At 41.1% G+C, this 14131-nt stretch overlaps 1 protein-coding gene across 3 annotated transcripts in view; it reads right to left on the reverse strand.

Moving 5' to 3' along the window:
• pcnx1 (pecanex 1) overlaps positions 1 to 14131 on the reverse strand; it is a 264945-nt gene that overhangs the window by 18194 nt on the left and 232620 nt on the right. For all 3 annotated transcript variants that reach the window (XM_080203059.1, XM_080203058.1, XM_080203057.1), the window contains 4 exons: positions 12711 to 12941; positions 11352 to 11452; positions 9409 to 9559; positions 1996 to 2226 (listed from right to left, as the gene is read on the reverse strand). In XM_080203059.1, coding sequence (XP_080059185.1) covers positions 1996 to 2226; positions 9409 to 9559; positions 11352 to 11452; positions 12711 to 12941 — 714 coding nt within the window. The remainder of the gene's footprint in view (positions 1 to 1995; positions 2227 to 9408; positions 9560 to 11351; positions 11453 to 12710; positions 12942 to 14131) is intronic.

The raw sequence follows: 14131 nt of genomic DNA on the forward strand, positions 1-14131 counted from the left end.
GAGCACCAGTTTCCATCACTGGACGAAGGATAAGGGAGAACATGCAAACTCCATGCAGACAGTGACCCAAAGCTGGAATTGAACCCAGGTCCCTGGTGCTGTGCGGCAGCAGTGCTAACCACTGCGCCATCCCAAATTTTTGGTTCTCTCTTATTTGTCTGAGCCTCTTTCTGTGAAATAACATTTCTATGGTTATACAAGGTCAAAAATGGAGCAAGTGCAGAGGGGGTTGCAGGAGAACAACAGTGAAGGTGGTGCTGATCTTATAGCGACCTTCAGTTGCTGGATGGGATATCTCCATTCTTTTGCACCAGATAAAGAAATAAATTTATCAGACTTGGTGTTAGCAAGGTCCAGTTTTCTTTTCTCCTGGTCTTTCTTGGCCAGTGAACCAACTGCTCAAAAGTAGTGTACTTTGACACCATGAAGCAAAGTCATTACATATGCTGCCATGTCTGTACTTACATGATGATGTCTCCACTTTGCGCATGCATCTTGGCCAGAATATTACAGTGGATTTCTATAAATGAGGCATGGTGGCCCCCTACAGGGCAGGTGATGTGCAGAAAACTTGCTGCACATTACGAAAATGAATATAACAAAGTGGCAGACTTAGTTCACTCTCCCAAAGACTATGCTGCAATTTATAATACAACTGAGGGATAATGCCAGCGGGGCTGTAGCAGGAGGGACAAAAGCATCTCTTTTAATTAAATGAAAGTCATGCAGCCATTAATTGGCTAAGATGCAAAACTGGTGTGAATTTGAAGGTGATTTTACATCATTAAAAACATTGTGGAAGGCAAACAAGGAGTAGTACTTGCAACAAAAGCATTCTCTGGCATAAATCTGGCCTTGGGAGAGCTGATCGCATCAAACACCCAACTTTTTGTAGTTTTTATAAGTTGCCAATTAGATGGTAACCCACAGTGTCAGATTCCTTCCTTTGTAGCAATGGGAATTGCAAGATTCGGATCTTGATTCAGAATAGTGGCAGGAAGAAGAGTAAATGCAGGAAGACAACATATGAATGTTATGGGTGGGGTTTCAGTCCACCTTCTCCAGGACCAATTCCGTAAACATGAAATAACTCCAGGCCAATGCCAAGTGTCAACTTTAAAACCACTGGCTTGCGGATCACCAGGAACCACTGGGTTCCTGATTATTGAGGACAACTGGTTACAGAAGACAACTCTTCCTGACTTCATTCTGGTTTGATTTTAATCCATTGTTGTCACATGTATTGGGATACAGTGAAAAGTATTGTTACTTGAGCGCTATATAGACAAAGCATACCGTTCATAAAATACATAGGGGAGAAGAAAAGTCAAGGGTGCAGAATGTAGTGTTACAGTCATAAAAGAGAGCTAAGAGTTGAGTTTTAAAAGCATAGAACAGGAGTAAAAGATAGAATTAGAGGGTATGCTGGGGACAGCTCACAAGAATTAGATTGATTGGCCATGTTAAATTGACCCTAGTATGGGATTAACAGGGTAAACATTGGGGTTATGAGAATAGGGACTGGGTAGGATTTTGGTCAGTGCAGACTCAATGGGGCAAACGGCCTCCTTCTGCACAGTAGGGATTTTGTGATGAAGTTGTCTTGCTCCTTGAATCTTGATCTTGATTCCTTAGGTTTGCTTAGATATACCATATGAAGGACAACACAATCACAGTCTCTACCTCTGTCTTCACAGGACAGGCGAATCTCATAAAGGCTGTGTTATTTCAAGCCAGGAACTTTGACCTTAAAATACAATTATAAACTAATGACATCTACAAACTTCATGAGCTACATTCTATTATCTGGGTTACCAGCAAGGTCTTATGTACATCTGTGTAAATGCTCTGTACCAAGGTGTGAAACTGGAAGTTAATAAGGCAGAAATTGAAATTGACTTTCTGGGCATTATCAGACAATGCACAATCAATCTGCACAAGGTCCAAAATTATTCCAAACACCTCATACAATAATGCAACCTTAAAGCAATGCACCTTAATGACTCGGAAGCTGAGATATCGCTTATTCAGCATAATGATTTTATATTCATTGGTCCCATCATCCATAACGTGTCGCAAAGCCAACAGCGAGGGAGAGTTGGACAGCACTGCACTTCGCCAGGCTGGATCTCCTTCGTGAGCTATGACCAAGTTCTGCTCATGGGATGTTATGGCATCGAACAACACTGCGGGATCATCGTATTCATCAGGTGAGGTGAAGTGATCCTGAAGACACAAAGAGACTAAATGTAAGGAAACGCTTTGATTTTGTGAATCCCTGAAATAATAAATTTGAAAAAAACTGCTTGGTTAATATGGTTCAGAGAAGATTTACTAGGATGATCCCTGGGAAGAAGGAATTGTTGTCTGAGGAAAGGCTGAGCAGCAATCACCGGTGTTCAGAAGAATGAGAGACAATCTTATTGAAACATGTAAAATTTTGAGAGGGTTTGACAAGATAGATGCTGCGAGGATGTTTCCCCTTGGAATCTAGAACTAGGGGACTTAGTTTCAAAATATGAGGTCTCTCATTTAAGATGGAAATGAGAGGAATATCTTTTCCCAGAGGGTTATTAATGTTTGAAACTCTCTCCTTCCAGAGAGCAGCAGAATCTGTCATTCGATATATTCAAGGTAAAGTTAGTCAAGATTTTTGATTGTTGTGTGAGTCAAGAGTTACTGGGGACAGATAGGAAAGTGAAATTAAGGTCACATCAAATCAGCCATGATCTTATTAGCTGATTGAGCAGGCTTGAGGGGCTCAATGGCCTACTCTTGTTCCTATTTCTTATGTTGTTATTGTCTATTCAAAAGATATAAGTCTAGTGTTTAAAGCAATCTTCAACTTTTCTCAATAGAAGGTCCACTTGTCTAATAATAGACAGTGCATATTTACTACGCTTATGTTTGGGGTGAGGCAACAGCCTAGTGGTATTATCACTAGACTATTAATCCAGAAACTCAGCTAACGTCTGGGGACCCGGGTTTAAATCCCACCACGGCAGAAGGTGAAATTTGAATTCAATTAAAAAATACATCTGGAATTAAGAATCTACTGATGACGATGAACCATTGTCGATTGTTGGAAAAACCCATCTGGTTCACTAACACCCTTTAGGGGAGGAAATCTGCCAACCTTACCTGATCTGGCCTACATGTGTTTCCAGAGCCACAGCAATGTGGCTGACTCTTGGCTGCCCTCAGGCAACAAGGAATAGGCAATAAATGCTCGTTAGCCAGTGACACCCATGTCCCACGAATGAATAAAAAAAAATTCTGGCCACAGTGCCTCTACTGACTGCAGTGAGAATTGTGATTTCAGACCAGCCTGAGACTGATTCTGGAAGCATCACTACTCCCATAAGAGCAGGTTAAAAATTGGATATGCAAAGTAACGCCCTCCATCCCAATGAAGAGAGCCACTCTAGGATGTAAGGACTACCTTCCTTAGAAAGCACTGCAACATTTTTAATCAAAGCTTACTTCTTTCAATTTTCATTTGAATAGACAATAAGGTAGTCACCTTGAACACAATGTCCTTCCCCTTAAAGTACTTGATCCACTCACCTAAAGTTCATTATGGAAATAGATATCTTGTAGTTAATTACAGGCTACCTTATGGAGATTTTGGTTTCTGAATTTTATATGGGTAAAGAAAGCTTCGTAAATTAATGCCTTTGCAAATAGTTTTTCTAGCATACCTAGCACCAGTTACGCCATAATTAAAATCCCATTAAACGTAGCATTAATGAATAAATTGTAAAGGACACATTAAATACGTTCATCAAGAGGATTTGTGGCTATTATTTCTAGAATAAACATGGAATAAACTTAATCAAAGGCTTGAAAGAGTCAGTTAAACAGTCCAGAACATTATTATGCTTTAAGTTTTAGAACAATTTATTGCAACCGAGAGTATACCTGTAACCTGAGTGGTGGCTGAGTAAATGTTTCAGTGAGTAGCAGGTTGTGGTAAATTGCAGATCCTCTTAGTGTTGATTACTTACATCAGTTTTAAAATAATTTAAGTTTATTTATTAGTGTTACAAGTAGGCTTACATTAACATTGCAATGAAGTTACTGTGAAAATCCCCTAGTCATCACACTCCAGCGCCTGTTCGGGTACACTGACGGAGAATTTAGCATGGCCAATTTACCTAATAGGCACGCCTTTTGGACTGAGAGGGGAAATCAGAGCTCCTGGAGGAAACCCACGCAAGCACAGAGAGAACGTTTAGACTCCGCAGTGAGTGACCCAAGCTGGGAACTGAACCTGGGTATCAGGCACTGTGAGGCAGCAGTACTAACCACTGTGCCACTCAAAGCTCAGCATATTTATCAATGCATGTAATCTTTTCCAGCCTGCAATTCCTACAAATTGCATGCCAGCGGAAGGCTGCAATCCAGGAATTTCAAATGCAGGCAACTGCAGTTCTTCTAAATAGTTGGTTCTCAATTCTGCAAAATTTTGCAGTATAATCTATCAGTGTAGCTCAATTGAGTACACCAATGTCATGTGGCTAAAATATTGTCTCTTCACATACCAAAGGATTTATGTGGCTGACGCAAATGTCAGGACCTGATGGAAGTAAAACAAATTTAAATTGACAATTATCCTTCACCTTTGCAATTTCCACAGAATAAATTTCATGTTTTATTGCAGACAAGTGCATCTGTTCTCACGACTGGAGACACCTATATATCAGTGGCATTGAGAACTGTGTTCAGTAAAGCACAGATAACTGCCGTGTAAATCATGGAATAATTGGGACAAGGTAACTCAAGCCCTGCATATGTTTTCTGTGATGTCTGGTGCATGGAATTTACAGAAACATTACCCTTCCCCCAATAAATGGGAAATCTATCCCCTGATTTCAAGTCCATCAGTTGGTGATCAGACAACTGAGACTTCCTCTAAACCAGTGTAGAACGCTGATCAACTGGAACAACCCAAACAACTTTCCTCCTCTTTTATGGGAGATACAGTGGCCTCCACCCGGTAAATGTTGAACTGTGAATAGAATGGGCAGTGGCAGGGCAAGTTAGCTTCTGTTTTCATTGGCATTTGCTTCGGGATTGCAAGGTTATCCTTTTCTAACTGTTAAGTAATTGTCTGAAGAATCCCTAACCTTCATGTCAATAGTTCAAGGTCATGAATAGGGAATTGATTAGGAGGTAGAAGCCAGAGAGTAGGCATGTATTCCAATTTTCAGAATGCAACCAGTTACGTCCCCCAGTTATACATATTGGGGCCTCAGCTTTTCACTATATTTTTCAATGACAAGGAATAGAAATTGTAAATCCAAAGATGTGTGGGTTAGGTGGATTGGCCATGCTAAATTGCCCCTTAGTGTCGGGGACTAGCTAGGGTAAATGCATGGGGTCATGGGGACAGGGCCTGCATGGGATTATGGTCGGTGCAGACTCGATGGGCTGAATGGCCTCCTTCTGTACTGTAGGATTCTATGACTGACATTCTAAGTTAGGTAGTACAGTATATAGCATAGATAGTTACAAAGGGATACTGATTAGGTGAATGGTTATCACTGTGGCTGGTGGAATTCAGCTAGGGAAGTATGGAATCATCCACTTTGGACCCAAGGAAGATTGATTATGATATTTTCTAAATGATGAGAAGCTAAGTACTGTGGTGAGTACAGATTTAGAAAGAAAGACTTGCATTTCCAAACATTCCAAAGCATTTGCAGCCAATGAATTAATTGTTGAAGTGTAGTCACTGTTGTCCGTGTGCAAAGATTGCTAAAAACTAGTGGACAGGTAGGAAAAAACTTGCAAAGGGTAATGGCAGCAAGGTGGCACAGTGGTTAGCACTGCTGCCTCACAGCACGAGGGACCTGGGTTTGATTCCGGCCTTGGGTGACTGTGTGGAGTTTCCACGTCTGCATGGATTTCCTCCCAGTCTAAATGTGTGCAGGTTAGGTGAATTGATCATGCTAAATTTTTCTTTGTATGCAATGATATGTAGGCTAGGTGGATTAGCCATTATAAATGCGTGGGATTACGGGGATAGGGCAGGGGTGTGTGCCTGGTTAAGATTTTCTTTCAGGGAGTCGGTACAGACTCAATGGGCCAGATGGCCTCTTTCTGCACTGTAGGGATTCTATGATTCTACCTCAAGGGGTTTGGAATACAAAGGAATGATAGGTATGCCACAGTGCAAAGCTCTGGTTAGACTGCACCAGTTCTAGGCATCACACCCCAGGAAGGACATATTGGCTTTGCACAAAATGCAGTGCAGATTTACTAGATGCTACTAGGGCTAAGAGGTTTAAATTATGAGAACAGATTGAATGTATTCCAAAGTACATAAGAAGAAGGGGAGTATAAAACTGAGTTATTGAAGATAGATAGGGAAGATCAAGAGAAACTATTTCTTCTGGTGAGGGAGTCCAGAACTCAAGGAAGAATACTATTAAAATTAGAGGAACACCATTCAATGAGGTGTTAGGAAGCAAATCTTCGTAAGAGGTGAAGTAGAAATCTGGAATTCTCTCCCAGAAAACTGGTGAGGCTAAGTCAATCTGAGTGTTACAGAACTAAGGCAGGTAGATAAGAGTTAAGGTACAGATCAGACACGATCTAACTGAGCGGCAGGATGGATTTGAAGGGTTGAAAAGCTTCCTCCCATTCTTGTGAGTTTACTGTCTGAAGCACAATGTAATTTTCACTTGTCATGGCACTATACAATTAGAATGTATTTTCTTTATCCATATAGTACCATGGATAGCCAAGCAGAAACCAAATGCACATTAAATTAATGCATAATCCCAAACTACAATGATACATTGTGGCAAGTGTTGCATAAAATTGCCTAATAATTCCTTCAAGATTAGTAAGGGAAATGTCCTGTAAATTGCCTGCAGGTATCTGTACAGTATAGAGTTTTGCTGCTGAATTGAGTACTCATAGATGAATACTTAATCTTTTAAAATGAAGCCATACTGTATATGGGCTTTACATGCTTGTGAGATAGCAAAGGCAGTAAGCTACACTCAGAACTAAGTTGTCCAACTTATGATAATCAAGGGTCTAAGTTCTGCAGTACTGCCAAATCCAGGTTTGAATGTGATGGGTGGTCAACAAAATATGGGAGCAGGGGATGCCATAACTATCCAAAGCTGTGCAGGTTAACCATGCTGAATGGCCCCACAGTGTCCTGGGATGCATAGGTTAGAGGGGTTAGCGGGTAAATATATTGGGATACGGGGATAGAGCCTGGGTGGGATTGTGATTGATGAAGACTCGATGGGTTGAATGGCCTCTTTCTGCACTGTAGGGTTTCTATGATTCCATGAACTATCCACATCCTTAAAGACGGGGTCCCAGCACAATCGTGCAAAAGACCAGGCTTAAGCAATTGGAATCATCTTCAGTGGCATCAAAAAGCCAAATAAAACTGAACTTAATGGAAAGTTCTCCAGCAGCTGGAGTTATATTTGGCACAAAGAACAAAGGTTCTGCCTGCAGAAAGCTAAAGATTTCAGCCCCATTTCAACCCTGAGGCAGCACCACCCTCATCTGTTTCTCCATCCTCTATCAATGTCAGAAGTGAAGCTATGGCCTGGTCATGGCAGCGTTCATCCTTCTTGTGCAATTCCTGAGATACTGAATCTTGCAGGATCTAAACAACACGAGGCTTGGGCTGATAAGTGGCAAGCAACATTCACCATTCATATGTAGCAAGGAATGACCAACTCTAACAAGAGAGAACCCAAATACCTCCCAGCAACGCTGCCATTACCAAGTTCCTTAAACCCCTGGGATGCATTGACCAACAAGGACAACCCAAACAATTTATCTTCTCTCTTATGGGAGGTTCAATGGCCTTCACCGAACTGCTGCCTCACGGTTTCTGGGACCCAGGTTCAATTCCAGGCTTGGGTCACTGACTGTGCAGAGTCTGCACATTCTCCCCGTGTCTGCGTGTTTCCCCTTCAGGTGCTCCAGTTTCCCCTCTCAGTTAAGAAGCTGAAGTCCATGTACCAGGGAATAAAGGAGATTGACCCAACATACCACAAGTGATATTGAGCTTGTACAAACCGTATACTATTAGTCACACAAATAAAATTCGATTATTCAATGGGCAGTCTACTTAAAACTGTTAACCTTAAGAACAATTCATTAGATGCTTATAAATCATCTCCTGAACAAGGTCTTCAAAACTATTGAAGGGTTAGAGTAAATGTGGAGACTCTGGGTGGGATTTTCCGGCCTCGCGCAAGCGAAGAACAGAAATTCCTGCCCGAAGTCAACTGACTGTTAAATGGTCCGCCAAATTTTCTGCCTTGCCCAATATGATTCCCGTAGTGGGAAGGACTGGAAAATTTACCCCAGTGTTTCAATTTGTGGGATAAACCAAAAGTAGGGACCATAAGTGAAAGCTGGTTACTAATAAATCCTGTAAGGAAACAAGAAGAAATTTCTTGGTTAGGATGTGGAGCTCACTAAGCCCAGGTTGAAGCAAATAGCTTAGAAGCTTTCAGAAGAAAACTAGGCAAGTTCATGGGAGAAAGGTGAATAGAAAGATGCGCTGAAAAGTTCAGATGACGCAGATGGAATGAGATGAGACTCGCATGGAGTATTAACACCAGCGCAGACTAGCTTAGTTGAATGTCCTGTTCCTGTGTTTTATGATTGTTTTTACATTGCAGAAGGAGGCCATTCAGGCTATCAAATCTGCACTGACCACATAAGAACATAAGAAATAGGAGCAGGAGTAGGCCATCTAGCCCTTCGAGCCTGCCCCCCATAAACCCATGCATTTATCCTAGCTAGTCCCCCTGACACTAACAGGCAATTTACTACAGCCAATCCACTTAACCTGCACATCTTTGGATGAAACCGAAGCACCCAAAGGAAACTCACGCAGATATGGGGAGAATGTGCAAACTCCACACAGACAGCAACTCAAGCTGGGAATTGAACCTGAGTCCCTGCTGCCGTGAGGCAGCAGTGCTAACAACTGTACCGCCCCTCTGCTTTTGTCATCTCTATGCTTAATGCTCAGCATCCACTGAGATTTGTAACCAATAGTTTTAGTATGTGACTTATGCTCTGGTTTCTTCCTTGTTGATTCAGCAAAAAACATTTAGTTCTCTCACCCAACAGCCTGAAGTTACATGAATCAGGGATTGGTAAATTAAGTGTATTCCAATCTGAGCTGGTTATGCAAAAATATTCCACAAACTGAATTGGGCATCATTCATCCATAAACTTCCATTCAGAGGCAAATCTTCAAACAGTTCTTTAATAATTAGCTAAAGGGAGGTATCAAAGATTTGTCTGCTTCCTTGACAGATCTTTGTCAGATAACTAAATGCCAGCTTTCTAAGCAGTCTGTGGATAACTGGTGGAAACTTTTCAACAGCTGAAAAGTGTTTACTTTACCTGATGAAGCTTCAGGGACATTCGTATTCCAGGAACTACCACTTTTCGCAGCAGTTCCATATCAGCAAATATCCACTCGTCTCGCACAGAGGAAATTCGAAAATCTCCCTTAAATAGCGCATGGAGGCCATAGAGAAAGGACTCTAGATTACTGAAACGGAAGGTGATAGCTATTAATCATGTCAAAGTTAAATTGTAAAAAAAAAAGCTTACCGTCAATAAATCCCAATACTTTCAGATTGTAATTGCGAAGCATTGGGCCTTTATTGGAGTTTAGAGGAATGAGGTGACTTTATTGAAGCATATAATATTTTGAGGGAGCTCAAGAAGGAGGATGTTCCCCCTTGTGGAAGAATCGAGACCTGGGGGCACAGATCCCAAAACAAAGGGTATTCCATTTAAGACAAAAATGAGGAGCGATTTCTTCTTCCAGGAGTCGTTAATCTTTGGAATTCTCCACCCCAAAGAGCAGTGGAGACCGAATCATTGAACATATTCAAGGCTGATACAGACAGACTTTTGACCTACAAGGAAGTAACTATACTTTTTATGTTGACCTGCAAATTTTAAAATTGCATTTCTGAATCCGGAATCTAAATCGTTAATATAAATCATGGAAAACAGCGGTCCCAGCACCAATCCCTACGGAACATCTCTTCCTACTATTTGATCATCTGAGTAGTTACCCATTAGCTTCTGCACTGTTTGATGTTTTTTAGACAACATGCTAACCATTCTGTCTCCTGTTCCCAGACCCCGCATGCTCTGACCTAAATTGCAAATCTACAATGTAGCATCTCATTGAAACCTTTTTCAAAATGCAGATTATACGGCATTCTATTTTTTCTGTTACTCCATGAACTAATCCAATAAATTTAATCAAGCATGATCCTCCCTTAAAAATACACGCCAACTACTCTTTATGGTAGTTTCACTTTCCAGGTTTTCGACTGCACCTTTGATCACCAGGCTGATTCCGGGGATGCTGGGACTGATGTACGAGAAGAGATTGACTAAGTTAGGGTTATTTTCGCTGGAGTTCAGACAAATGTGGGGAGATCTCATAGAAACTTATAAAATTCTAAGTTATAAAATTCTAGACAGGGTAGATGCAGGGAGGATGCTCCCGATGATGGGGGAATCCAGAGCCAGGGGTCACAGTTTGAGGATTCGGAGTCGACCATTTAGGAAGGAGATGAGGAGACATTCTTTCACCTAAAGAGTGATGAGCCTGTGGAATTCGTTACTACAGGAAGTAGTTGATGCCAAAACACTGAATGTATTCAAGAGGCGGCTAGATATACCACTTGGGGCAAAAGGGATCAAAGGTTACAGGGAAAAAAATCAAGATTGGGCTACTGAGTTGAATGATCAGCCATGATAGTGATGAATGGTGGAGCAGGCTAGAAGGGCCAAATGGCCTCCTCCTGCACCTATCTTCTATGTTTCTACAAAATATTTCATTATCTTTCCTACCACTGACTTCAAGCTTTGATTTCCTGGACTTATTCCATCACTATTTTTAAATATAGGGGTAACATTGTCCGTCTGCCTGGCCTCTGGCTTGGACTCTTCTCTAATGAATTGTCATATGCATGTAATTGTGCTTCTGTGATCGCTTCCCTAACTTGCTTTAATATCTAAGATCTGTTAAATAGTTCATATTACTGTCTTCAACTCCTAATCATCACAGTTGTAAACCAGCCAAGGAATAGTTAGTAAAAGTTATAACCCTGTTGGCTGGCAAACCTTATCAAATATTTATCAACACAGCCACTAACTGATGTGACTGCACTTTAGCTCCCCAGTAATTAAAGCTATCAACCAATTGCATTCAGATGGAGTTTTAAAATCCTGAATACAGAACAGTGCATTTGGGTTGGCAGAATCCCAGCATTGATGTGCAATCTAATATTCTTCAATTTGTCAGAGCAAGTGAGTACCTGGACATGTGATGGGAAGCTGTTCCGAGAGCTCTCCTGCCCAGCACACTGAGGCCATAGCACAGAATCACCAATGCTGAGTCTTTGTCTGAAGATATAGGCTGAAAATTTTTTTTAAAAAGAAAAGCAAACCATCAGGATGTGCATTTTATAAATTCAGCCCATCACCGCCTCCTTCAGCAAGTTAACGCTGTCAGCATGGAGCTTTTTAATCATCGGGAATCATTAAACATGAGGCGAAAGGAAAAGGAGAATTACACTTCAGTCTCACAACAGGAAGTCCTATTTTGAGCTACATCCTGCTGGAACATGCAGACTCCCTTATGAAATCATTAAAAGGCAATTTAAAAATAAAATATTCATATCAACATTCTATGTATTGTACTGTTTTTATCTTGCTTAAAATCAGGTTACTCATCTACTTATGTATTTTTTTCACAGTAATAAAAGTAAAGTTTTGAACATTCCCATCCCATTTTATATGCACTTTTGCCTCTAGAATCTGTTATTTTTGGAGCTGTTTTGCAAATTCTATAGAAAGATCCCTTAATCTTACACAGCAACATGAAATGAATATGCGTCATAAAGATTTCAGGAAAAGTATACTAGCTTTCTAACTTCCCTTACAGTCCACAATCTGACCAATGGATTCTGCATGCCGTAATCAACTCGCAATGATTTACAGTGGACTATTATGGTGCAGATCAGGCTTGCTCCTATACCCAAGGTACATCCCAAACCACCTGAACTAGAAATCTGTTTCTGGCACTGAAACTCATCTAGTGAATTCAAGCTGAGTTCAAATGGCGCTGGGTGTACAGTTCAGTCTTCAGAAAATGACTCAGATTTGAAGCAACAGAGACCAATTCATCATTTCTAACCATGAAATGATCATGCTGTCTTGCACTTCGGCTGACTAAAAACATTTTTCTAATTGACTGAATAATAAGGTAGAAATAATCGTTGGAAAAGAAGTATAATCTGCACTCAGTGGTTGGAAAAATAGAACTGAAGGTCTATATCCACCTTATACTTTGAACACTGCTCAGTTATGGTTAGTACATGCTGTGGCTAACCCAGTGCATCACACACATGCAGGAATTAGGCTAAGTATATAGACTAGAGAACAATATGAGATGTTACCTTTTGTCCAGCAAATATAAAACAATAGCATAGCACCGCCTGAAGGTGATTATTTGGCCCACTGGGTCTGCATTGCTCCTTCAAAGAGCAGTCCATTTACTCCCAATCCCTGCTTCTCTCCCCGTATATCTGCAATTTTTTTTTCTCCAAATATTTATTGAATTCCCTTTTGAAAGACATTTTGTAACTGTAACACACAACTGCTGTTTCTAATACCTTTTCTCTTCGAGAGGCACAGTACTGGATCCAATTGAGATAAATCCCACAGAAACTCTCTCTGGATACTCCAGCCAGTCGATGATCATAGTCCTCGTCAATGTTTGGATTGAAGGTGGGGTCCACATCCACATAATTATGGCTAGTACATGCTCGAAGCCCATCCCGCATGGTTTCATTAGCGAGCCATTCCTCTAGCTTGGGAGAACTCGTCACATAGAACAAAATACTCTGGGGTCAACATGAGGACAGACAACGAAGGCATTAGAAATTATACAAGTAAAACCTTTCCCACAAAACAAATCCATCTGAACTAGATTACATTGACATTGGTCATTCCTGACATCATCCAGTTCAGCATTGCATTCATTACACACGGCCTTAGCAATATCTTTCTATTGGTTTGGACTAGCTTTGAAATTATTTTCTCCCCTTCTTTCCCAGATGATTCAACCCACACTCAAGTCTCTGTAAATTGTCAGCAGCAAATGGGTGACTATGGCAAGAGGGACAAGTCTCTCAGAGACAAGTGCATGGCCTCTTTTTGGTGCTCCCTCACAGTAGCACAGCTGAACTTTTCATAGAATCCTACAGCACAGGAGGCGGCCACTGGGCCCACCAAGTCCGCACCGACCACAATCCCACCCATGCCCTATTCCCACAACTCCATGCATTTACTCTGCTAATCTCCCTGACACTAGGGACAATTTAGCGTGGCTAATCCACCTAACCTTTGGACTGTGGGAAGAAACTGGAGCACCTGGGGGAAATCCACACGGACAAAAAGAGAACGTGCAAACTCCACACACGGTGGCCCAAGCCGGAATCAAACCCAAGTCTCTGGCGCTGTGAGGGAGCATTGCTAACCACTGTGCCACCCAATAAATGGAGAATCTGGTGACTTGATGCATATCCCTACTGTGTACGCCAACTATATTAACACTGCAACAGCAAATTGTAATTCCGTTGCTGAAGACAAATAAAAATTAGAAAGACATGGCTAAAACAAAATGGAGGCTACAGAGTTTCCATTTCCTGGTACAATTGCTTTATAATTATTGAGATAAAGGAAAAATACCGCGAATGCTGTCATCTAAAACAAAAACAGAAAATGCTGGAAAATCCCAGCAGGTCTGTTAGCATCTGTGGAGACAGAATGGAGCCAACATTTTGAGTCTGGGTTTCGGCTCTGATGATGAGTCATCCTGACTCGAAATGTTGGCTCTACTCGTTTTTATATGGTTTTATTCTATTTTACTGTATATTCTCACAAACAAACCAAGGCAATCAGTACACAAGCACTTTAATGATTTTTTTGGGCCTTCATATGAGTACATACAGGAATTATTCAATGTAAGGTTGTATTCAATATCTATAAACTCACTATTTATTGTTATTGCTTCTCCACCTTGTTCTTTTAT

Source organism: Carcharhinus amblyrhynchos, chromosome 14 (assembly GCF_965287045.1).
Source record: "Carcharhinus amblyrhynchos chromosome 14, sCarAmb.v2.hapA, whole genome shotgun sequence".
Taxonomy (NCBI): Eukaryota; Metazoa; Chordata; class Chondrichthyes; order Carcharhiniformes; family Carcharhinidae; genus Carcharhinus; species Carcharhinus amblyrhynchos.